General features: G+C 33.5%; 1 protein-coding gene across 2 annotated transcripts; it reads left to right on the top strand.

The window, feature by feature from the left end:
- The first annotated feature begins 11,270 nt into the window (after window positions 1–11,270).
- Window positions 11,271–16,750, top strand: LOC109212721 (UDP-glucuronic acid decarboxylase 6-like). 2 transcript variants are annotated; one of them, XM_019376393.1, is made up of 13 exons: window positions 11,271–11,508; window positions 12,090–12,204; window positions 13,047–13,133; window positions 13,308–13,395; window positions 13,643–13,734; window positions 13,962–14,026; window positions 14,105–14,193; window positions 14,586–14,663; window positions 14,747–14,840; window positions 14,990–15,056; window positions 15,151–15,214; window positions 15,454–15,494; window positions 16,304–16,750. In XM_019376393.1, the coding sequence occupies exons 2-13, from the start codon at window positions 12,115–12,117 to the stop codon at window positions 16,487–16,489; spliced, it is 1,041 nt and encodes a 346-aa protein (XP_019231938.1). In that variant the 5' UTR covers window positions 11,271–11,508; window positions 12,090–12,114; the 3' UTR covers window positions 16,490–16,750. The 2 variants fall into 2 exon arrangements, with proteins under 2 accessions (XP_019231938.1, XP_019231937.1); XM_019376392.1 differs by lacking the exon at window positions 11,271–11,508 and adding an exon at window positions 11,515–11,853.
- Window positions 16,751–26,752: the final 10,002 nt, after the last annotated feature.

Below are 26,752 nucleotides of genomic sequence, written 5' to 3' on the forward strand. Positions count from 1 at the left end.
GAAATCTTTTTTGGGATTAACTCGTGGACCTAGGTGCCAAAGGCTTGAAACAAATGACCATAGCTATCCATAACCATCACTCTAATACTTACCATCTTCCTTTCTAATTGTAACCAGCATGCAAACATAATAATACCATCTTGTGCTGACCGAGATTAAGTTGAATGAGCTGAAATTTGGCTTGAACGTGCTGTTAAAACGTGGACCTAATTCACATACTCAAGATTATACATACATAGTGAAAAAAAAGTGCATTGATTAATGAGTCTCAAACTCATGGCGCATTAACATGAATCCCAACCCACAAAGTAAATCACAAAAAACACTTTTTTGTGGCTGCTTTGATTCGAGTCCAGGTCTCCACGACCACAACATGGAATTCTCACCACTAAACTACAGCCACTTTTGTGTTACGTTGTCCAAGTTTTTTTGATAACTAGCTCCAATATGAAGGACCTAAAGGTAACAAATTAAGTCTAGCTTAGATGATTATGAGAAGTCCAAAATTATTGGAACTGGAAGCTAACTAAAGAATTTATTTGACTAATATTTGCAAACACAATTGCAAGGCATGTTAAGGAAGAAATTTTTTTCCTTTAAGATTTAGAAAGAGACATCAAGGTCCAAAGTATAACAATGATATATGAGCTTCTCAGTTATTAAACCTCAAGGAGGCAAAACATATGAATTAGAACAATTAAAAAATCCTCATAACGAAACATGTCGAATTAAATTACGTTGAGTATAACTTATTCAAGAGTTAACAAGGATTAAAGAATAAATGTGACATATATAATCTCTTTAACTTATTTAAGTTTTCTTTTTCGAGCATGGCGTCTAATTAATTAGTATTCCTTGTGCTGTGAGCTTTTGGTTCGATTGTTTCATGCCTGATTTAATTTTTCTTCCACTGACTCCAAATTTTCTCTAGATATATACACCAAGAAAACTTTGTAGTTCTAAGCTCCCAATGTTTACCTAGTGCTCAAAGCCTGTAGAAATGACACCAAGTAGTTATTCTAAAGAGTTGCTATTTAGGAATTAGTCATTACGTCATAAATTTTAGTTTTTATTTTTCGGAGCAAAAGTATTCTGAATTATCCTAAATAGCAGCACTAAGAATGACTGTTTGTGCATGCCTTAAAAGCCTAAATTAGGCCCCAATCATGAAATCCCAAATTGGCCCAATATTTGCTGTTTGCATGCTGATCCATTTACCCGTGGTGGCCCATCCTCTAATCTTTTGGGGGCATTTGCATCTATACCCGCTTTTTGTGTCACATTTTAACTTGTGCCCGCTTTGTAAAAAAATTGCAAGCGTACCTGTTTTTTCGCATAACTTCAGCATACGGGGCTGAAGTAGCAAAGGCAATCGCGCAAAACTTCAGCATTCTAGTAGCCGGGCCTGAAGTTCAGCTCTAGAGCTAAAGTTTTTGTTTTGTGACTGTCGAATTTTTGTTTGTAACTGGCGAAATTTTTGTTTGTAAGCTTGAGCTCTAGAGCTGAAGTTTTTATTTTTTAACTATCGAAGCTGAAGTTTTTGTTTTTAGTTTTTTAAGTTTTTGTTCGAACAAGGACCTCTGTGTCAACTTCAACTCTCATATACCCGTCAAATTCAAGTGGGCGGCCATTGTTTAGTTGCGTTGTTTCATTATACCACTCACTTGTATTACTCCACAAGTAGTTATAATCATCAAGCAAGTGCACCTTGTAGTGAGATCTAAGCTTATCAAAATAATTATAAAAAGGCTCGTTTGTGGCAACATACAATACAGATTCCTCCAAGGTGTAGAAGCTTTGCCACAAGGGCATCGCGATCGGGGGATGTATCAGTATCCAGGTGGGGCCATAACTTGTTATTTTGTGCTTTCTCCCCACGAATAACGTGAACAGCATCAAAATTTCACTGGATTCTGTTCAGATAACTTTGTTCGTTAATGCCTTCGGCAAATAGGAACAAATTATAATATATTTGCTTGAAACCATGTTACTGGTTAATTCATGGTAAATAGCACGTATTTGGTCTTGCGTTGGGATATAACTTTGAGGAGGAGAAAGGGAGTTGAAGCTGTTTTAAAAGTGGGTACAAGTTAAAAGTTTTTTAAAAAAATGGGTATAGATTAAATGGGGGCGAGCGCCCCGTGCAATTTTTACAATCTTTTGCATGTTGTAGCCATTTAGGCCCATACTTTTGGTGCAAAGTATTATATATTTTCAAGACAATTTTGATAAATAAGTTTCAAATATTATATAGGAACTAAAAAATCTATTGATCAATTTACAATGCAAGTCTTGGTGAGAGAACTGAGCAATGGCAAGAATTATGGCGATGGATGCATATTTTTAGCTGCTCCCATATATAATAATCAATAAAATAGTGTGTGTGTATATATATATATATATATATATATATATATATATATATATATATATATATATATATATATATANAGGTTCAAGGTTTTCTTTTATCGAAAACCTTTATTAGACTAATGCCACTAGAAAATGAAACAAAAATTTGGAGGTGTTTTTCTATTGTGCAAAAACTGGAAAATTAAGCAACTTGTATTTAATTTAACAAACCCGGGAGGCTGGAAATTATACGATATTTATATGCCATGTGTATAGAGTGGTTGATCTGACCCATTAGCATTGGTGCCTTGCTTAGTAATTAGCCCCATATTCTAATGGAATCGATCTTAAACTAACCCTTCCTCGTCTAATTCCAGTATTTATTAATAAACTCATTTATCGTGGCCAATTTCATTAATCCAATGTTGTTAACTTGTTATATGTATTATTATCTAACAAACATGTGTTTCTTATAGTCTTATATTATTCAAAATTTATCGTGTTAGCTTTTCCTTTTTTGATAATTATAGAAACAGTAATCGATGCTTTAAAGTAAATTAAAAACATTGACTTTTTCGCACCGAATTTTTAAGAAATATATAATAAAAAGACTTAAAACTATCAAAAATCTTGCAACCCACGCTTCTGATTATGAGCTGCCACTTTCAAGTTTCAACAACTCGTGCAATATTTATTAGGAGTGTCATTTTATACCTAACACATATGGAAATTATAATAGTGGTGGTGGAGCTGTTGAATTCATGTTATTTCAATTTATGTTTTCTTGTAAATGTCATTTTTATATTGCATGTGCAATTAGGAAAATTTTAAGTGATACCAACTGCGGTAGGGGAGATAATGGTTGACGTAATCCATTGCAATTTAAAATTAGAAGAAAATGACCATTCAAACATCTTTTACCGTGTAAAATTAAATTTATACTTTTTTGTAAAAAAAAAAGTAAAAATAAATTTGCAAAACACTAAAGTAAGTAGTTGTGAATTTCATTTTTTAGGTTGCGTTATGAATAGTAATCACAAATTAAGAATCTATTATAGCACGAATCAATGCATCAAGATCTTAACCAATAAAAGTTCAATCTGAATAATATTAAAGTCTCCATTTCTCACGCATATTATTATCCCAAAATAAGTGGTTTAATCTTGTTAAAATAATTCGCAGAATATACATAGATTACCGTTTATGTTAGCCTTCAGGAAATATTAGGCTATTTATGGTACCACTCGAAAACTATAAGGGGGATCAGAGGCGTCTTAATTCATATGGTGGCCTAAAGTCAAACCTTAACTGAACTGAGAGTTTGAGAAAAATGCGTGGAAGAAAAAAAAAAAATCACGCAACTCAAATTATTCAATAACCTTGTTATTTAGCAGAATAGATAGATGAGTATGAGGAGAGGAAAAAGAGAATTTAATTTTATAGAAAACAAGAATTGAATTAGCTGAAGATTGAAGGAAGAAAAAAATACTACAAATTTTTTTCTTTTTAGTCACTTGTCAGCTTGACTGCCTCCCAATTAAAACGTGAGAATCTAAAAAACATGTGATTTATATGAAGAAAAAGAACGAACTTGTTATGAAACAATAAAAAAAAAAATAAGAAGAGTATTGGAGAGAAAAGTAGGGAGAGAGAATTCTTATTGGTTTGGGATGAATTACACTGGAATATGACCCCTATATTTATAGCGAAAGAGTGACTTAGCCACCACGTAAAACCCCTAAAACCTCTCTAAAATATATACATTCGCCTTAAATAAAACTCTATTTATAATACCCCTCTCCCCACCGAATGCTTATTTAACAGATAATGTGCCTCGTTAAAACCTTAACCAAAATAAAATGCAGTGGAAAAAAATTCTAATGAAGAAAAAAGAGTACACATATCTAACAATACGCCTTTTGATTGTCTCGTTAAAAACCTTGCAATGAAAACCCAGCGGGACAAAATCTTGTGAGGGAAAAAGAGTACAATGCGTATTAACTACCCCCGATGAGAGCATCAATTCACATCTTTGAGCCTTCGCATCCCAATCTTGTGCACCATCTTCAAAAGATCGTTGGTAATTTGATAAACAAATCAGTCATATCAACTTGTATGAATATGTTGCACCTTGAAATTATCATTCTTGATAGAAATGTAATGTCTTCATGTAGTGTCATGGAATGGCTTTTCACTATCTCCATAGAGGTATTCTCGCTATCATATTATCATGCTTATAGTTATAGCAAGATACATATGTGCACAAATTGCACTGAGGATGTGGTACTTTAAGATCAAGAATTGTATATGCTTCAAGCAATTTAAATCCTTCAGCAAATATCATATAAGTATAGTCATATGAGTCATTTAAATAGACTTTAGATGCATATCAAGTTTTCATGTCATGCCGACATATAAAATACATGAAAGTAATTGCACACACCTATTGACTTTATACTTTCAAGTGTTTGAACTTTATGTCCAAAACTACATGTCTTTCATATGAAATCAAATTCTATTCGAATTTTATCTCTTTCATTTAGCAAATATTTTTATGTCTGTATTCGACAGACTTAAGATCCTAATTTATACTTAGCACTATATAGATGTCATCGGCGAACATTTTATATTGGTTCCAGTTTTTTTTCTTCCATAAAGACATGACATAGAGATCTCTTCATTCATATTTTCAGGTACCTGAATCTCTCCTGAGATTTTATGAAGTTTTATGTCATGTGATTTTCTAGATCACTTGCCTCCTTTATTATGATCATTTGCTCTTCTTCTTTATCAAGAAGTTATTTGAAACCGATCTGTCTGTACGTTTTAAGCGTACCATAGGCTTTGTCCTTCTAGGACTTAATAAGAGCATTTGCAATGAGAATATAGTTACTTTCTTCGGGTCAGCAAATGCGTCTGGCATTCTTTGCAATATATTGCAAATGAATTATCCTTTTATGAACTTCAAGTTCATATTATTTATTCAAGGATCTAGATGTACACATGATAATTCATTCCACGTAACTTTTTCTCAATTGTTTATCTAGTCTCCCCCTCATGTTAGGAAAATAACTTGTTTCCTCAACTTTGAGAACCCATCTTTCTGCATTATAGTGTTAATAAAAATATACACCGTACATAAATAATAATAAGATGAAATTATTTTGTTCTTGACCCCGAACCACTTGTGATGGGAGAAAATAATATAGTTTCGTATATTATGTATATCAAACTGATATATATAACCTTGTTCTCGTAAAAAATAATTTAGCTATTAAGTGGAGGCACTCAACAAATTATTTTAATAAACTAGTTGTGATGTGAACCAACTTATCAAGATAAACTATCTTGAATAAAAAATCTAAAAATTATGCTGTAAATTAAATTATTGAGCAAGTTACCTCGCAAACACCGGGTTGCGGGTTAATAATAATCGCACATGTCAACATCTCATAGATGCATCTTATGTGGTATACATGGTAGGTGAATGAGCCCATATTCACCTTTGATATTTCCAGTATTCATGGGATTCAATCCCAATTTTAGTTGGTCTATTAATTAATGAGAACAAACAACATAAGAGAATTCGTAAAGAACTTTCTACTTCTTTAATATTTACCCATGTGAATTCTCTTTTATTTTTGCACATCATACTTAAATTAATATGGCTAACCAATTATGCCAACTGGATAAAATATCAATATTGATAAACTTTAGGTTTACACTATGACGTGTGCAATTATGAATATACTCCAAGTTTATTATGATATGAGTTTTTATATCAATAAACTTCTACTTTATTGTGGCATTCTTTTATTTATGTAGTACAAATTGAAGATTAAAGCGGGTAGCTTTTCACATACATATTACCCTACTACAAGTTGTAGTAATAGAAGATATTAAATCTTTCCTTTATTAATAGTCTCACTATAATCAACCGCTTTCGCGTATACTTTGGAAATTGAATAAGTTTCTTTGAGACTTGCTAAACACAATATCTTATTGGTAATCAATTGTGTTTCTCCAAAATAGTATAATTGGCTCTTGCAGAATTCTCAATTATTTTTGTAGTACCACATATTCATCAACATCTATATGGTGAATCTCTCTTTGAAATATAAAGTTATATCATCATGGTTATGGCCAAAATTATATGCAAGATATGTTTCTTGCATTACCGTTGTCTTTTAATAATCACAATGCCAAAATATTTTGGCGTACAATAAGTACGTGATAATGACCATTTATGTCATAATAATGACATTATTTTCTTATTTCCTCTCAAACCTCCTTCTAGAGGTGAGTGTGGTATATACCACTAGCACGCTCATACTCTTTCAAAAATGAATATGTATTTATAAATAACATGTTGTCACATTCACATCGTGAATGGACCATAATCATTTATATGTGCTTTACAAAATCTCATGTCAAATCGATGAGAAACATTACTTTCACAGAGTGAAGGATTATTTTGAGAATCCTTATTATTTTCATTACCACAATAATGACGATTATAATTTTATCTATTACCACGTCCACATCCATTGATACTTTCACGGTAATAATTTTGTCTTCTTTCAGACTTATTACATATTGCTACCACATTCTCTTAAGGGGATGAGAATTAAGCAAATTTAATGGGACGGGTTTCCACTTCTTATGCTCACGATCATACATGACTTTGATCATTGCAAGACATAGAAATTTTACCACTTTGGGTGGTTATAATTTCTTACAAACTCCATTAGAGTTACAATCAAAATTTATTGTCTTTGCTTGTATTTAAAATCAAATTATAGAATTTCAAGAATTTAAAAGAGAAAAATTAAGTAAAATACTTACCTTAAATCTAGAATTTAATCATGAAGGAAGTTCATGGAACAACTGCCAATCATTATGCTCAATCACAAAGCTTCTACTCAATTGGCTAGAGTCTCGTGTTGATAACGTGTTATGAAACAATAAAAGAAGAAGAAGAGTATTGCAGAGAAAAGTAGGGAGAGAGAATTCTTATTGATTTGGGATGAATTACAATGGAATAGGACCCCTCTATTTAAAGGGAAAGAGTGACTTAGCCGCCAAGTAAAATCCCTAAAATCTCTCTAAAATATAGACATTAACCTAAAACAAAACTCTATTTATAACAGAACTGGAATAGTTTTAATTATAAGATATTTGTGACTGAATACTACATCTACTAATGATAAAGTTTTAGTTATACAAAATTTATTTTTTATATAGTAGTACTAATTTTGAGGCCTTAAATTATTGGGGGTCTAAAGCAAGTGCTTGACTTGCTTTAGACTTGAGCCGGCACTGGGGGGATAAAAGCACTCGTTTTCAAACTTTGAGGATGAGACAACAACAATAATAATATCAACCCAGTAAAACCTCACAAGTGGGGTCTGGGAAGGGTATTGTGTACGCAGACTTTACCCATACCCAAAGGAGTAGAGAGGTTATTTCCGAAAGACCCTCGGCTCAAGAAGACGAAAAGAGAAACTATATTAGTACCATCAACAGAAAACCAAGAAATAATGACAGCATCATAAAAACAGAAAATAGATGATAAGGTCCGATACAATGAAAAATAGGAGAATAATGTGAACACAACATTAACCACTAGCAGTCGAAGACAAAACCCTATCAACTAGCCTCATATCGGTACGAAGTAGAGAAATGCTCAATTACCTCCTAACATACAATCCTAATGCTCGACCTCTATACCATACACCTTCTTATCAAGTGCCATGTCTTCAAAAATCTGAAGCCACGCCATGTCATGTCTGATCTCTTAGGCCGCCTTCTACCTCTTCTCATACCCACCAAAATCAACCGCTCACACCTCCTTACCGGGGCATCTGGGCTTCTCCTCCGTACGTGCCCAAACCATATGATCGTCGCCTCCCGCATCTTGTCATCCATAGGAGTTACGCCCACCTTCTCCCGAATATCTTCATTCATAATCTTATCCATCCTACTGTGCCTGCACATCCACCTCAACATGCTCATTTCTGCTATTTTCATCTTCTGAATATGTGAATTCTTAAATGGCCAACACTCAGCCCCATACAACATAGCCTGTCTAACCACCGCTCTGTAAAACTTACTTTTAAATATCGGTGGCACTTTGAAGATGAGAATTGAGATAAATTTCCAAGTAATAATAATAATGGAAAAACAAGATTTTAAAACTGTTTATAGGTAAAACTACTATTCTAAATCATAGGTTCAAAAGAAGATTTTAGCGACTAATTCAAAATAGTGCCAAATTAATTAGGATCATAAAAATCTAGGACGTAGAATCAAATTAAATTTAGTAAAAGCAAGTTTAGAAAACCATGAAAGGAAAAAGTTTAGAGAATCAAATCCAGATCCTAATTTAGGTAAAACTTTAAATTAAGATAATACTTTTAATTTGGACAATACTCTGAATTATGACAGGATTAATTCCTAATTTTACTAAAGATTTATCTTTGTGGCTCAGCTATGAAGGGCCAAAGATTTTTTTTGGCTTTTTACAAACTTGTTTTTAGTTTTATGTTCCTATTTCTTAGTTTACACATGAGAGATTTATTTTTACACATAAGAGATCTAAAAAGTTATTTTTTTTAAATTTTAAAATTGTAAAGGTACACGATGCCCCATTTCCTCGCTGTAAAACTGATACTACGAATATCAACTTTATAAGCTAGTGTTTGACCGTAGATTTTCAAATTTGTTTTGAAAAATTTGATTTGGGTGAAGTTTGGTTTGATGATGAAAATGTGTTTGGACATCAGTTTTCAAAACATATTTCCCAAATTTATTTTGGAAAAACATGAAACATGACTTTATACCCACAAGTTCTAAAAACTATCACAAATACCCAACGATACCATTATCAATAACATTCATTATATTATCGCAAACCATAGTCCTGAACATAAATAAATTTGGTACAAAATTATCATTTTTATAATGAACTACATGATACACTATGAAGCAACTTTGTTACAAAATAATAAATGGTAGGCTCTTTTATAAAATACAAAAGTTTGAGGCAATTTTTAAAAAATGTAATAGTGATATTTTGGCCCAAAATCAGAGCTGGTTTTGGGATTTGGGATTTGGGATTTTGCTAAAATATAGGCAAAATTTATGGCCAAACATGTATTTGCCAAATAAAACTCAATTTTTTCTTTGGCAAAATCTATGGCCAAACGGATACTAAGATTCTCCCTCCGGTCCAAAATAAGTGATTTTTTGGCTTTTTTCGTGTGGTCCAAAATAAGTGATTTTTCCATATTTCAAGAATGAATTAATTATTTTTTTCCTACATTGTCCTTGAAGTAAATGGTGTTGTAATATGTGTTAGGAGTGTTTATGTGAGATAGTAAAGGTTAATATGGTCTATTCAATATGTGTTAGGAGTGTTTATGTGAGATAATAAAGGTTAATATGGTCTATTCCATTGCTAATTAATGCTAAAAGGTGAATTTCTTAATTTGTCTGAAAACATCCAAAAAATCACTTATTTTGGACCGGAGGGAGTAACGGTTAAGAATGACTTAATGCTGTGATAAAATTAGAATTCTTTTATGAGCATATCACACGAATTTTCCAATCCTTAATTCCAATATCCATTCTAACCTTTATTTGAAAATGGAGTTTACACAATTAATAAAAAATAAGACAATTACTTGAATAAAATCTAAGTCAAGATATTTCAGTTTTTATGCAAAGATATTTCAGTTCAATATTTATCTTTTCACCCCATTACCTAGAGTTATCAATATGGGTCGGGCTAGCCCATCATTTTGATGGGCCTTATAATGGTCAGCCCACCAATTTTATATTCTTTCTTTAAGTTCTGACCTAAAAAAAGGTAATTATTTAAAAGTTAAAAATTATCTTATTGAAAAAAATTCACAAAACTTAATAACTTTTTATATTGTTCCAATATATCACAATAAATACTAAAAAAAGTAAAAGACAGGACTATATTTCATTCACTAAAAGTCAAAACTTAAAACAAACTGTTCATGATGGTTATGAGATATCTAACACATTAGCCGCTTGTGACAAGGTTGTCTTAACATCTTCACTTTCATCTACAATTCATATAAAATGTTAATTAGTTAAATATTAAAAATAATTATATTTTAAAAATTAATAATATTTAAATTCACATAAAAATATTACCAGTTTGAGTTCGGGAAAACTTGTGCTGTTAATTTCAAATAGTAACAAGTGTTTGGACATTTTCATAATAAATACAACTTCTGTACTTTGTAAGAACACGCCATCAATGCTAAATGTTGATTGCGATGGTATAATGGTAATAAGAATGCTAAGTACATTACACACCATCATTGAAAGATCAGGATATTTTCTAGAATGGTCCTTCCAATACATGATAATATCACCTCTTGAAACTTCTCAAGATCAAGTTTTGGTTCCTTTTAGTAAAGATCCAATTCTGACTTTCCATCTCTAAAGGCAGTATACTTTTTATTTTTTATATATTTTAAATAAATATTTTATTAGGCCCACGGGCCGGCCCGACCCAGCCTCAGTCAAGCCTCACGGGCCACGAGCTTACTCGAGCCGGGCTTAAAAGCCCCTTTTTTAAACGGGTTCCAAAAATTCTAGCTCAGCCCTGTTAAATCATGGGCTGGGTTGGACTGGCCCAACGGGCAAGCCCATATTAACGGCTCTACCATTACCACGCCCAAAAAAAAATGGAAGAAAAAGAAAAGAAAAGAAATTTTACATGCAAAAACCCAGCTAAAAATCAAGCTCACGTGTCCAAGTCACCCTCGAACTTTTCGAAGTCAATAATAACAAATTAAAATAAGACAAAACCCATGCACCCGTTCTCCAGTGTTCTTATTTCGAATATTCTTTTTCCAGTCTTTTCCTTTACTCGGAAAACTTAAATACAAGAAAGGAAGCAAAAAAAAGAAGATAGAATCATATTTTTAAATTATCTTCCAGTATTATCGGAATCCAGTTTCTCCATTAATTGCTTAATTCTTGGAGATTAGCAATACCCTTGATTTTTTAACCGAGGCAGTAACTATAAGTGAATATATTTTTTACTTTTCTTTGACTTTGGTGAAGATCTGAAGTTCTGAACTGACCAGTCAAGAAGTAAATAAATATTCTAAGGTTGGTGCACTGAACTGTACTATGATTCTCTTATCTACCCTTCTTTCATCTTTACGTTTCGTCAATTATAAGCAATCTGATTTAGGTTCTTTTTCAATTACTATTATATTCTGTATTTAACTTATGACATTTATTGTGTAACCTGAAATTTTCTGGTTGGCAAGTTTGGTAACTCAAATAGCTCCTTTTTTGTTTTGAAGAGGAAAAAACAAAAACTATTGTTTTTTTTGTGTTTATGCGTGTGCGTATATATATAGAGCATTACTTTGCATGCTAGTGGCACAGAACTTGCAGAGCAAATAAAAAAATTGGGTTTATTCAAAGACTTTGATCAAAAGAGTTAAGGTATGTAATATTAAAGATTGATGAATTGGCATATAACATGATTTTCTTGTGTTGAAGTTTGTGTCTTTTTGCATTTCTTGTTGTTGCTTTTTTATTGTTTTGTTGTTGGGATTTTGATGTTATGTTAATTGATATAGGAGGTTTTGATATGTTGTAGATCTAATGTTAGTACTCTGTGTTTGGATTTGTGTATCTTGTTGATGTTTATATACTAATTGATCAATTTAAAATTGCAGGAGACTTAGCGGAGAGATCTGAGAAATGGCAAAGAATTCTGCAAATGGAGATCACCAAACAACAACAAAGCCTCCTCCAACTCCATCTCCGTTGCGCTTCTCGAAATTCTTTCAGGTGAAATTACTAGAGAGACGAATCCAGAATTTAAACTTGATGAGTTTTACCGTTTAGGCTTTGCCATTGAATCCATTGTGCTTATGAAACTATGGGTCTAAAATTTTAATTTGTTGAAAACATATATATATATATATATATATATATATATATATATATATATATATATATATATATATATATATATATATATATATGTGTGTGTGTGTGTGTGTGTTTGTGTGTGTGTTTGTGTTCGTGTCGAAAAGACTCACTTCAGTTGAATCCAACAAACCAGGCTCCGTCAGCCTCTGAAAATTACTATGGTTCTTCCATTATTCCTTTGATTGTTCTCTCTGTCATAGGTTTGGCTACAAGTTTGTTCTACTAATTGTTTTGATATGTGTGGTATGTACCGTATGTCTCGCTCATTCATTCAGGGCTAGCCTCACCACTCAAACCACTATTTTAGTCTCAAAATCATGCGTTGATAAAATTTTATTAGACATTAGTTATGAATCATTAAAGTGATGAGGTGATTTGCTATTCACTTATTGTGAAAACAAAAGATTATGTGTACCTGACATAGAGATAGGAAATTGACATTTGCTTCTGTATTTGGCAACTCTTTAGGGGTTAAAAATTGTTCATTTGGCCTAATTACAACGCCATCAAGTTGAAACTCAGAGAGATAGTGATTACATATGATAATCAATGTGCTTTACCGACGTCACAAATTTATGTAGAATTCTCATCATCCACGCACTGACCTTCTAAGATAAAACCATATATACTAGGTCTACACATTTCTGTTTTCTAACCTTCATACGGTATTTACTAATATGTTGTATCCCCGGTGGCAGCCTAACATGAGAATTTTGGTTACTGGAGGAGCTGGATTTATTGGTTCCCATCTAGTTGACAAATTGATGGAGAATGAGAAGAATGAGGTAAATTCTTCTGTTAATCGGCTTCTTCTCGTGTTTTCCAATGTTTCCGGTACTGCATCACAAACATTAGGCTCTCATTCTCTAATGTGGAAAGATAAAACCAGCTAATGGTATGATGGCCCTTCTGTGTCTTTCTTATTATACAGTGAAATTTTTTTGCTTATGGTTGCGCAGGTTATTGTTGTCGACAACTTTTTCACTGGTTCGAAGGATAATCTTAAAAGATGGATTGGTCATCCCAGATTCGAGCTTAAACGCCATGGTATAACTCTCATCTTTTCCTCATTCATATATTAGTTAGCTAATATTTTAACCACTTACTGAGTTCAGCAAGCTGGAACATTCTTATCTTTATGTTAGAGTAATTTAATCGTTTAATAATATCGAAGACTACCAAGTTCTGTTATGAAACTGATCAGTAGATTGTATTTGAGATTCTTTATGTAAAAGTATTTTAACTGTATTATCAGAAGCATAACTTTTTTTATTGCCCTTTTTATCACCTGCAGATGTGACAGAGCCGTTGTTAGTCGAGGTTGATCAGATTTATCATCTTGCATGCCCTGCTTCTCCAATATTCTACAAGTACAATCCTGTTAAGGTATGTCTGATTTCTAAACTTGCTCAGTAACTCTTTAAACATGTCAACTTCAATTGACATGCATCGTCTTATTCTTTTCTTGCTCATACTGCCATATTTCATGAGCTGAATGGCTTTAATATTTTATCCTTAGCAATAATCTTTTACTTTAATAGGAAAGGATTGGGATTTAGCGAAGTACAAAAATTTGTTTGTGATGCATTTTTGTTATTTTCTTTTGCTGACAGACAATAAAGACTAATGTCATTGGCACGCTAAATATGTTGGGCTTAGCAAAGCGTGTTGGAGCAAGGTTAGAAGATTGAAGATGCTTCTTGGCCTCATCTTTTTGGCTTGCACTTTGAAACTCATTTTCTGTAATTTTCTGTAGGATTCTGCTCACATCAACCTCCGAGGTTTATGGTGACCCTCTTGTGCATCCTCAAACTGAGGAATATTGGGGTAATGTTAACCCAATTGGTACGTCCTCTCACTTCGTGGATTTCATGACAACGCTATGAACTCCATCATTTTTTAAACTAATGAATGAACCCAAGCACCACATTGTATATTGTTTTGTGTGTTTTACTCACGTTTTTACAGCTGCACCTACTCGGAGGACAATACGGATTTGCATTTGGTGATATTTTGGAGATTCAACTATTAAAGTTTCACTATCTATTCTCTTTTAGCCTACATGGTTCAGTCAATCACGTTGATCACAAGAAAATTCTTTTACAGAAGTATTTAAGAAAATGAATTAGAAACTAGAAATCCAAAAACCATTTTGGTCTGATGAGTTAGTCAGTTAACATTTGAGTATCTCATCTGGTGAAGCATGCATCTAACAATATCGCTCTTGTTGTGTATAGGAGTTCGGAGCTGTTATGATGAGGGGAAGCGTGTGGCAGAGACATTGATGTTTGACTACCACCGACAACATGGGATCGGTAAATCTATTGTTCCTGTGACATTGTTCAGATTGTCCACAACTTATTTTTCCTTATCCATTAATATCGATGTATTGGGACAGAAATTCGCATTGCTAGAATATTCAATACGTATGGACCTCGGATGAATATCGATGATGGGCGTGTAGTCAGCAACTTTATAGCTCAAGCACTTCGGTAAGATCTTTCTCTCAAGTGCTGTCACTCTGCTAAAAGCATACAAATATAGCTATCTTCCTGTTTGTATCAATTAATATCCCACCTAAATATACCAACCCTTTTAACTTATGGCTGGTAATATTATTTCTAATTTGCTCCATTTTTAGTGATGAACCAATAACAGTTCAAGCTCCTGGGACACAGACTCGCAGTTTCTGTTATGTTTCTGATATGGTATGGCAACGAAATACTATTGTAATCACTCTTGGTTTATGATTTCGCTCCCTAATGTTATCTTCTCCCTCCCAAACCTGTTAAAACTTTGAAGGTTAGTGGGCTTATTCGGCTAATGGAAGGGGAAAACACAGGGCCAATCAACATTGGAAATCCAGGTGATTGACTGATTTATCTTTTAAAGGTGGTATTCTTCTTTTGTGAGTCCGGCACACACGCGCCAGATCCTAATGAGATGCACGAGTCTGATAATTTTGTAGTTTGCACAAATCAATGGTCCAAATCAATTGGTGCTCGTCTTCCACATCATTGAAGAAAATTCTGATATCGTTGTCAAGCTAAATTATAGTTTTAAAATATTATATTGGTCGAACTTACATATAATCTTGCTGTACAGGTGAATTTACCATGATTGAGCTTGCGGAACTAGTGAAGGAGGTAATTACATATTCTCATGAAGCTTTTCCTTGTTTCTTATGCTTCATTTGTACAGTAAGATTCTATGTTGTTCTTGTCTCTTGGATAACGTTAAGACTAAGGTCTAGATAGCATAAGTCGTCAAGATACTGTCGACACTGTTTTTGCCTAGTCATGCACATTGTGTGCAGGTTTTTTTTCTAAAACTCTTTCCCTATTGCATGGAAGTTTCGTTTATAAAATCGTTGCTTCATTTACTTTTACAAACAAAAGCTAACTATTATTTAAACAATAAAATAATTTTATTTAGTACCCTTTCCATGTATATAGGAGAAGAAAAATGAGGTGAGAAACATTTTGTAATAATCTGATATGTATGAAGGGGATCATATATGTGTGTGTACATATAAATTCTTGTTCAGTTTTCTTTCAACTCAGTTGGGAAAATGGTAGAGCAAAAATCCTTGCTTTTGAACTGAAGTAAGGTAGAACCAAAGTTCGAGCTATGTAGGATAACTTGCTGCCATATGATCAGGAGGCCACGGGTTCAAGCCGTGGAAACACCCTCTTTCAGAAATGTAGGGTAAGACTGCTTACAATAGACCCTTGTGGTCCGGCCCTTCCCGGGACCCCGCGCATAGTGGGAGCTTAGTGCACCGAGCTGCCCTTTTTTTTTTGTGTGTGCGTGTCAACGCCATGGATTAGCTGAAAACCAGAATTTGTATATTAAAAGCTTGGAGTTTGCGTGGCTTCTGTTTCTGCTGCTAGAAAATTGCTTTTTTAATCTTAAGAATAGCGACATGAAAGTTGTTATTACTTTTGGTTTGCAGCTTATCAATCCGAAAGTGGAGATCAAATCGGTGGAAAATACACCAGATGATCCAAGACAAAGGAAACCAGATATCACAAAAGCAAAAGAATTGTTAGGATGGGAACCAAAAGTCAAGTTGCGCGATGGCCTTCCACTAATGGAAGAAGATTTCAGACTGAGGCTTGGGGTCTCTAAGAAGATATAAAGAGAGTTACAGATTATTTTGGCATTCATATTATTGAACTAATAATATTTGATATTGTTTTTTGTTGTCTATCCATGAGGATAATCTCCATTGTTTTCTTTGAATGTTTTCTCATGGTATATAGAGTTTTCTTCTTAATGTTTTGTTTTTGGATGAAGTCAAGTGTGCTTCATTTACTGTTTTCATAAACATATGGCGATTTCCCATGTGATTTATTAAGAAATTCTATTGATACAAGTTGGTTTAATCTTTTCGTTGCTATTTGGTGGTATACATTTTTCTTTTGCTTTTTGTCAATGTTATTAACTTTGAGGCTCGCGCCCGTCCCATAGTTTATGTGTTTTCGAAATTTATTGACTAGTCCTTGGCTACTCTTCAAAAGCCTTCCTTTTGATAAAAATCCAAAATTAGAACAGTGCAACTAAAAATAGAAGAGCTAATATCATCAATTTGCACTAAGAATGCTATGAAAGTGAGTTTTGTTGAAAACATTCACCTGGAAATTGCATTTTATCTGTAAGAAAAAAGGACAGTCTATCCTAATGCAAGTATTAGTGGTTGCTTCCACATTCCAACTCGTGACTTATAGAAAAAATTTAACTATAAATGTTTCTTTACTCATCTACTTCTCAGGAGCTCCAAATGACATTTCTGTTCCAAGATGATATATATATACTTTCTTGTAATTTCTGGATTGTTAGGGTACTGTGGTTGATACGTATTAAAGTTGTTAATATGGGCTTGGCCCATCCCAGGTCGTGATTTAATACGGTTGAGTTAAAATTTTTAGAGCCCATTTAAAAAATAAGCTTTTTGGGATTTTTTTATTCCTATATACTATTTGAAACTTTATTACGAAAAATGTTCATGTATTGGTATTTACCTTACCTAAACACATTTTAGTTACAAAATATATACAATTTATCTTAAAAGGCTTTCAATTCATTATTTGTATCTTCAATCAAGAAATTTACTTACACCATCTTCTTTTATTCTCCCCTCTCTCCCCTCTTCTCTCTAGATTCTCTCTTTCTCCCTCGTCCGGCCAAATACTTACAAATTTATGTAAAGTCCTATATAATGTCTTCAACACTGATTTACTATAAGCATATATGACATGTATGAACAATTTATTACTCACACCAGAAAATATGTGAGAAAATCAGTTATTTTCCCATACACAACATTTTCTGGAAAAATTTGTTCTTCGTACGAGAAACACCCTGCGCCGCATCAGGAAATAGGATGGAAGCACAGCAATGGAAATAGCCATTGTCATCGTACACAGACCTTTGTGAAAGATGAGCTTCGCAAATAAGACACTCTCCCCATTCTTCCGAGCTGACCGAAAGTTCAACACGCAAACTTTCTCCTATGAGAGTCTTAACATTTCTTTGTTTTTTTTTCCTAAGGCAGCAAAGAGGTGTCCAAAAAAATAATGGATTTACCTATTCAGCGTAATACAACTACAATATCATACAACTCAAATAAAAAAAATTTATACAAATTCTATACGATATATCTTTTGTATTTGATTTATACATAGTAAAAATAAATTTCATACAATTGTACTACAATTTCGTGATTATAATGTATGTCATGTTTTCTTCTTTTTCGAGTTTTAATTTGAAATTCAGCCAAAATCAAGTGCCCGTTTGGATTGGCTTATTTTAAGTGCTCTTAAGCCAAAATAACTTTTAAGTCTTTTTATAGTGTTTGGATAGAGTAAAAAAGTGCTTTTGCGCCCTTGTTTTTAAGCTAAAATGATAAAAACAAGTCAAAAGTTAGAATTCCTAACTTATGGCTTAAAAGCTATTTTGACTTAAAAGCCACTTAAAATAAGTCCATCCAAACGAGCTCCAAGTCTAATCTTCATCAAACCACCCTCAAAATCGAAATATAAACTCCAAACCATATTCTCGGCTAGCGTTTGGCCATAGATCCCAAATTTATTTTGAAAAATCTGATTTGGGTGAAGTTTGGTTTGAAGATGAAAATGTGTTTGGACATACGTTTTCAAAACATATTTTCCAACTTTATTTTGAAAAAACATGTATATAATTCCCAAGTTTTGGGATTTTGGCCCAAAATCAGCTCAATAGCTGATTTTGGAATTTGAAATTTTTGATTTGGGATTTGGCCAAAATATGAGCAAAATTTATGGCCAAACATGAGTTTTGAAAATAAATTTCAAATTTATTTTGGCAAAACTTATGGCCAAACAGGGTCTCGATTGTTTGCAACAACACCCAATCCAAATAAATAATGATTTTTGAAAATCCAAATTCGAATTCAAAGCTTCAAAACTTTTTAATGGTTGTCAATGGTGGAATTGCTGCTCTCTTTTCCTTTGCTTTATATTACTGAAATTAGGGATTGAAAGATAGAGAGAGACGTAGAGAGAATTTCTAATTATTTGCAACAACACTCAATTCAAACAAATAATATTTTTGAAAACCCAAATTCGAATTCAAAGCTTCAAAACTTTTTAATGGTTGTCAATGGTGGAATTGCTGCTCTCTTTTCCTTTGCTTTATATTACTGAAATTAGGGATTGAGAGATAGAGAGAGACGTAGAGAGAATTTCTAATTATTTGCAACAACACTCAATTCAAACAAATAATATTTTTGAAAATCCAAATTCGAATTCAAAGCTTCAAAGCTTTTTAATGACTGTCAATGGTGTAATTGCTGCTCTCTTTTCCTTTGCTCTACATTACTGAAATTAGGGATCGAGAGATAGAGAGACGTAGAGAGAGAGAGAGAGAGAGAGAGAGAGAGAGAGAGAGAGCAGGAGAGAGAACGCATGAGGGAGAGAGAATAAGGATGTGAAATAATTGATTCTTAATATAAAGTGATACTCATTTAAATCCTAAAGTGTATATAATTGGTAAATTTGTATATATGAGGTAATTAAATTGAAACTCGAGTAGTGAGGGTAATAAAGTTTCCAATAGTATATAAGTATATAAAAATCTTTTTTTTAAACCCCACCCAAGTAAGCTCGTGGCCCATAAGGCTTGCTTGAGTTGGGCTGGGGCGGCCTATGGGCTCAATAAACATATTTAATTAAAAGGGAAAAGTGCACGGTTAGCCACTAATAATACATGTATTTACTTTTAAGCCACTATTTAAAATGTCTTTAATCTTTAGCCACTTCTTTAATAAACTTTACCTGCCCGGACGAAAACACCCTTCTGCTCATAAAGTTCAGGATCAAGTGTCCTTAACTTTTGAACTTGCAACTCTAAGTTTACGACTTCAGGACTACATGTCCTTAACTTTTGAACTTGGAACTCGAAGTTCAGGATCACTTGTCCTTTAATTTTTGTGCTTATAACTCTAAGTTAATGTCTACTTGTCCTTAACTTTTGAACTTGTAATTCTAAGTTCAGGACCTATTGTCCTTAACTTTTGAGCTTGTTAGTCTAAGTTCAGGACCAAGTGTCCTTAACTTTTGAACTTGTAACTGTAAGTTCAGGACCAAGTGTCCTTAACTTTTGAGCTTGTTAGTCTAAGTTTAGGACCAAGTGTCCTTAACTTTTGAGCTTGTTAGTCTAAGTTCAGAACCCATTGTCCTTAACTTTTGGGCTTCTTAGCCTAAGTTCAGAACCTATTGTCCTTAACTTTTGAGTGTGTTCGTCTAAGTTCAGCACTTCAGGACCTATTGTCCTTAACTTTTGAACTTGTAACTGTAAGTTCAGGACCTATTGTCCTTAACTTTTGAGCTTGTTAGTCTAAGTTACGGACCAAGTGTCCTTAATTTTTGAACTTCCAATTCTAAATCCAGGACCAAGTGTCCTTAAATTATGAGTTTGTTAATGTAAGTTCAGGACTAACTCCTTCTCTGTATAGAACAAATCAAGTCATTATTTTGCTTCTTTCATTTTTTTTTTGTTGTGGTGAAAAACCTGTTGATATGAGAATGATCAAGATCTCAAATATCTTCATAATAAAAAAACTGTGTTTGCGGCTGAGGTTCAGTTCACTGGTTTCAACTTGCCACTGTCAAGAATCTACGCTATTTGACCTTTTCATTGAGATGGGTCCCGCAAGCGATGAACCAACCGTTATTGAGCCTTATTGCCATTTAAGCGCAGTTGCACTCGGAGAATCTTGGGTTTCCTTCGCAGGATTTGATGGATAGTAATGTTTGTGGATTCAATCAGTTTTCTTTTAACCCTCAACCGCAATAATATTACGAGTAACAGCAGCATCAGCAGTTGCAAAATCTAGGAATAGAATTCGTCGGAGAAAAGGGAGACGGAGAGATTGGTGAGGAAGAGAACATGGATAGAAAAGAGATAGAAGAAAGGGTATCACCGTCTTTTCATATTAATTTTAATAGATTAGTGGCTACTTTTACTCAGCATTAAAAATGCTGGATAAAAAGTAGATACCACTTTAAAAAGTGGCTATCCTACGCAATTTTTTTTAATTAAAAAATATAAGGTACTAAAAATAAAAGAAGAGCAATCCAAAGTAAAAATTGGTAATATTTTTTATGTGAATTTACATATTTTTACTCTTAAAATTTTAATTTCTTAATTAACTAATTAATACTGCATATAATTATAGATTTAGATCAAAATGAAGATGTTATGACATCGTTGTTTCACGAGAGGATTCAAATGTGCTTGATGAACATGATTTGTTGGTGTTAGATATACCATGAGCACCATGAATGTATTTCTAAGTAGTTTGTTTTAAGTATTGACTTTTGATGAATGGATATTGTCCTTCATTTTTGTGTTTTATAGTAATCTATTGTAGCAATGTCAAAAGTTATTAAGTTTTTCAGAAGCTTTATATCTAACAAAATATTTTTGACTCGTGTATATATAATATATTGCATTTTAGGTTAAAACTTAAATTTTAAAAGTATAAAAAATAACTTTTAAAAAGGTGGGCCAGTTCGGGGGGGGGGGGGGGTGACCCATGTAGGACTGGGCTAACTATTTTAAGGCCCATCGAAATAGTGGGTTGACTTAGTTCAGGCCCGTCAAAATGTCAAAGCCCGTGTGGGCTGGACTATGCTGTGCCGGGCCAGCCTTATACGTTGACTGCTCTAATTCGTATCATGGTATTTTTATAAGCCTTTATATATTCATAGACCATAACTATGTTCAAATAATTTAGAAATTATGTTAGAATTTTTTAACTTATCTAACTCGGGTCAGATAGCATAAATAACTCTATATAGTCACTTGTCTACGCATGTAAGTCCAAATTAAAAGACAAGGAAGGTAAGTCAAAGCAGAAAGAAAGCCTTAATTGGACATGTCGGAGAAAATATAATACCTTTCACCCTAATGTCTCTACTGGATAAGGGAGCTCCCTTGATCATCTGACGAGTTTCTTATTTTAACCTAATGCATAGTTATTAGGATGAATTCACACATGTGAGAGATATGAAAGCTCCAGGCAGACTTAACTCCCATACTTAACATGATTTTGGATGGACTCATGTGAGCCTTCTTGCATGGACCTTTCTTCTTCTCTTAACTAGGATGGTCTAGCCGAATAAACTTGTAATTGCTCATTCAATAAAGCTTCTCCATGAATATGCAGCAATGGTTTCGCAAAGTCGATCCTGAGGGTAAGCTTTCAAGCCGCATCCATTTAAAGGAGACGAGACACTGACTTATAATTGTTAAAAAAAAAAAATAGAAGATTTGGCTCTATCCTGCGAGCTTCTCTTTTCTAAGGGCTTTATGTCTGTTAATGGAAGTCAAGCATGCCTAGCTTTTGAATATGATTGACTGACTCACTCATTCGGAATGGCTTAGAATAGTTTGGAGAGGTGGCTACCCTATTTTTTTCCAAGCTAAATTTATAGGACGTCAAGAGATATAAGAAATGTCTATCTCGATCGATCTCTATCGATATTGACTCATCCCTATCTTTAAGAAAGAGATCGACGATCCCAATCTCTCAACCCCGCGAGTGTTGTACTAACATGGTTTAAATTAGGACTCAAAAACCAGGATACATTATGATAAATGAATTAATAGGATAGTCTAGTATAATCACATGATAAGGAACAAGTAGAATGAATGAATAGAATAGTCTGACAGAACAGTATGGTAAGGAACCAACATGCCTCATATTTTCAAGGATGAAGGAACATCTTTTGTCCCCATAGAATCATACAGACAGTATAGTGATTGCCTACTGGATCAGGAGAAAAATGTTCTTCATCAGCTGGAGAAATGATCTCTTATAGAGGAAAGTGTGATAAAGCAAAAGTCAAGAGCAAAGTGAATTAAACTTGGGGATTCCAATACCAAGTAAGTTTCTGATATCTTAAAGGAAAGGAATCAGAGGAAACAGTTTAAAGAACTCACATCATTAGATGGACATAATTTGAATGATGCTGAAATAATCAAGTATGGAATCATGGAGTTCTATAAATCACTGATGGAATCTGCTGCCCAAAATTTACCTGCCATCAACAAGGAGATCATGAAGCAAGGGCCTACACTATCTCAACAACAAAGAATGCAGCTATGTGCAGAAATCACTAAACAAGAGATATTTGAAGGATTGCAGAGTATTGGGAATGACAAGTCACCGGGGGTAGATGGTTTCAATGCATATTTTTTCAAGAAAGCATGGCAAATTATCAAGGAGGAGGTCTGTGCAGCTGTTAAGGAATTCTTCACCGCTGGTAGACTGTATAAGGCAATAGACTGTACTACCCTTACACTAATACCAAAAGTTGACAAACCAGTCAACGTAAAGGATTTCTGGCCTATTGCTTGCTGTACCTTACTCTATAAGATCATCTCCAGTGTATTAGCATCAAGACTACAGAAGGTTATCGCATTCATCATTAGTGAAAATCAGGCAGGATTTATCCCTGGGAGAAGAATTACATATAACATCATAATAGCCCATGAATTGGTTAAATCTTACACAATGAAGCACATCTCTAATAGATGTATGATTACGATTGACCTACAAAAGGCCTATAACTCAGTGGAATGGATCTTTTTGGAACATGTACTAAATAATCTGAGATTCCCTACACAATTTATTGGCTGGATTATGTAGTGTATCAAAACAATCAACTACACCATCTTGATCAATGGAGAGACCACTGCCCCTTTTGATGCAAAGAAAAGACTTAGACAAGGGGATCCTATATCTCCCTTTCTATTTGCTATTGTAATGGAATATCCAAAATGTGCAAGGCTGGTATAACACACTTAAGCTTTGCTGATGATCTATTGTTATTTGCAAGAGGTGATCTAGCATCAGTGACTGCCATGCATAGATGCTTTAATCAGTTTGCTCAAGCATCAAGGTTACAAGCCAATATGGAAAAGAGTTCAGTGTTTGGAGGGGTATCAAGTGTTGAAGGGAACAAAATATTGCACCATCTGGAATATGGACAAGAGGAGATGCCTTTCAAATACTTAGGCATACCACTATCAACAAAAAAGATATCAACGATTCAGTGGCAACCACTTATACAAAAGATAGTGGCAAGGATATCTTCATGGACATCTAAGAAACTATCCTATGCAGGAAGAATACAGTTAGTGCAAAGTGTAATATTTGGAATCCGAGCATGCTGGGCCCAGCTATTACCATTACTTGTCAAGGTGTTGAAGACTATTGATGCATATTGTCGGAGCTATATATGGTTTGCCACCAATACAATCACTAAGAAGGCACTGATATCCTGGGAAAAGATGTGCTCTCCTAAGTCTTGTGAAGGACTATTTGGTAAACATTCATTTATGGAATAGAGTTGCTATAATTAAAGTGTGCCGGGATGTGGAAGCAAAGCAGGATAGGTTGTGGATCAAGTGGATTCACTCCTATTATATGAGAGGACAACAATTCTTGCAAATGCCAGCTCCTAAACAAGCATGTTGGATGATCAGACAAATTTTCAATGCTAGAACATATTGGAATCTGGTACAGAGGAACAAGCAGGGTTCTAGTATGACTAGACATATCTATCTACAATTACAGGGACAAAGGCCTCGAGTGTCATGGAAATGCTTAATGTTTCAGAACTCTGCGAGACCTAAAGCGCAGCTTACCATGTGAATGTTACTACATAGAAGACTTCCCACCACAGATAAATTGACAAAATGGGGAATGACAATGGATACTCAATGCACTTTATGCACAACCATGAGGAAAATAGGGATCATCTCTTTGTCATTTGTGAGTATACCAAGAACTTGTGGATGAAGATTATGCAATGGATGCAACATGATTATAAAAGTACACAGAACTGAGAGCATCATCTTGAATGAAGTTTGCGGCATGCTAAAGGCAAGACGAAAAAAAGCAAAGATATTTTGATTGGTATATGCAGAAATATCACATACAATTTGGATTGAGAGAAATCTGAGGATATTTTAAAAGAGCACGAGACTGGATTACTATTGCTCGTGAGGTAGCATATATATGCAACATTAGAGCTACTGCTAGCATTTAGAGTTTAGTACATAGTTATATTTTTGTTTGAATGTATAGATGATCATATGACATAGATGATAGAGTTGTAATGAGATGGCTAGCTGTGTAAGTGATGCTATAGTTTTGTACAGTTTTATCGGTAATTAATATAAAAGTGATTAATTACCCAAAAAAATAAAATCATACAGATCCAATTTCCCTGGCTACTTCCTCACCAGGAAGGGAACTACTGTTGGTATTAGAAACATCCCTAATTCCATGCATTGAACACTTTATTTAACTTTCTAGTTTTATAATTTTAATGTATTTTCTATATTATTTTTAATTTTTTATACCAATTTTTTAAATATATAAAGGACAAAAAATTAACGATTCGTGGACCTTATGCCCACTCTTCACAGGTAAAGAGCCCAGGCTCACGCTCCCATTTTTCAAAAAACACTAATTGCTATTTTTCACTGTAAAGTAAACCAAGACAACTACGTAAACTAAAATAGGTAATTCCGCTATAGAGCCAAATGAAATTAATAAAAAGGTCAATTATAAGAGTTGATCTACGATAAATCCACCTTCTATATAATCAGGTCATTTTTAGCTTAATATAGTAAGGCAAAATTTCACTTATTAGATTAAACAATTTAAAAAACCTACGTATTTATTAATTAATCCAAATTTTGACCGCCTAAAGTTTAATCATCTATCTATATTATTATAAAAGCACAAATGTTCCACTCTAAATGTTGAACGGCAAAAATATCCTTCAAATATTAATCGACTTTTATGCACTTAAATATTTAATTATTTATTCAAATAATAATTCTACATTGGATAAAATTATAATATCTAATAGTGGAATTTGAAATTAACTAAACTTATGGAAAACTACTTATAACAGGATTCGTGCTTGAAGATAGGGTCTCTGACTTATCGTATTTACGAGTCCTTCTAGAACTAAGCTGATTAAAGACTCCGAGTTACAATCTCGGATATAAACTAAAAGTTACAATTCTTTTACTGAAATTTTATTAAATATTATGGTTCATCAATTTTCTTTTTGGTACTCATGTTGAAATCGGTTACGTAATGTCTAGAACATTTTTAAATTTATATTGAACTTTATTTAAGAAACCAAATACAGAGAATATTGAAATATCTAAATATCATACGGCACTGATCAATAAAAACTCTACCTATAAGCCTAAATATGGATAGGTGATATCAAGGTAAACTAAAATAATGATAACTTCTTTCGTGGATATAAAATTATGAGATATACATGTAATACACATATAATTTCGAATGGCAACACGTCCAGATAAATTAAACTGCAAGGCCAATAATCATTGACATATTCGAACACCAAAAGTTTCTCCTTCTTTGTATAATAAAAAGATATAACAGAAAGCAAGTTTTTATGGTTCAATATGCTCAATTTTTTCAAATAACTTATGTTAAATATTAGACGAGCCTAAAGTTATACGTGCGAGACACGTACATAGAGACTAGTGCTCTTAAAATTTTCGACGTTAAAATCACATTTCGTTTTCATACTCCAAAATACAATTTTCCGTAACCCCGCCAAAAGTACAATGTCTATCTCAGCCAAAAAGCACAATCCGCATCAACACACAAAAAAGCACTCCTCGCCGTTGATCTCTATCCAATCAACGATTCACATTATGTTTCATCCTTTCACTCGGATCGATAATCTTGACCGTCGATTTTCTTTTCAAAGCCCCAAAAAACTAACGGTCACGATTTCAGCTTTTCCACAACTTCAAACAGCCGATCCACAGAACCAGCAGCTATAAATAACAACAA

This window comes from Nicotiana attenuata, unplaced genomic scaffold, assembly GCF_001879085.1.
Source record: "Nicotiana attenuata strain UT unplaced genomic scaffold, NIATTr2, whole genome shotgun sequence".
In the NCBI taxonomy this organism is placed as follows: domain Eukaryota; kingdom Viridiplantae; phylum Streptophyta; class Magnoliopsida; order Solanales; family Solanaceae; genus Nicotiana; species Nicotiana attenuata.

What these genes read in the sequence shown, in the direction of transcription:
- LOC109212721 (XM_019376393.1), top strand. Translation starts at nt 12,115, where the DNA reads ATGGCAAAGAATTCTGCAAATGGAGATCACCAAACAACAACAAAGCCT. An exon ending in ACAAGTACAATCCTGTTAAG is followed by an intron (nt 13,735 to 13,961) that starts GTATGTCTGATT and finishes TTTTGCTGACAG; the next exon opens with ACAATAAAGACTAATGTCAT. An exon ending in CCACCGACAACATGGGATCG is followed by an intron (nt 14,664 to 14,746) that starts GTAAATCTATTG and finishes GTATTGGGACAG; the next exon opens with AAATTCGCATTGCTAGAATA.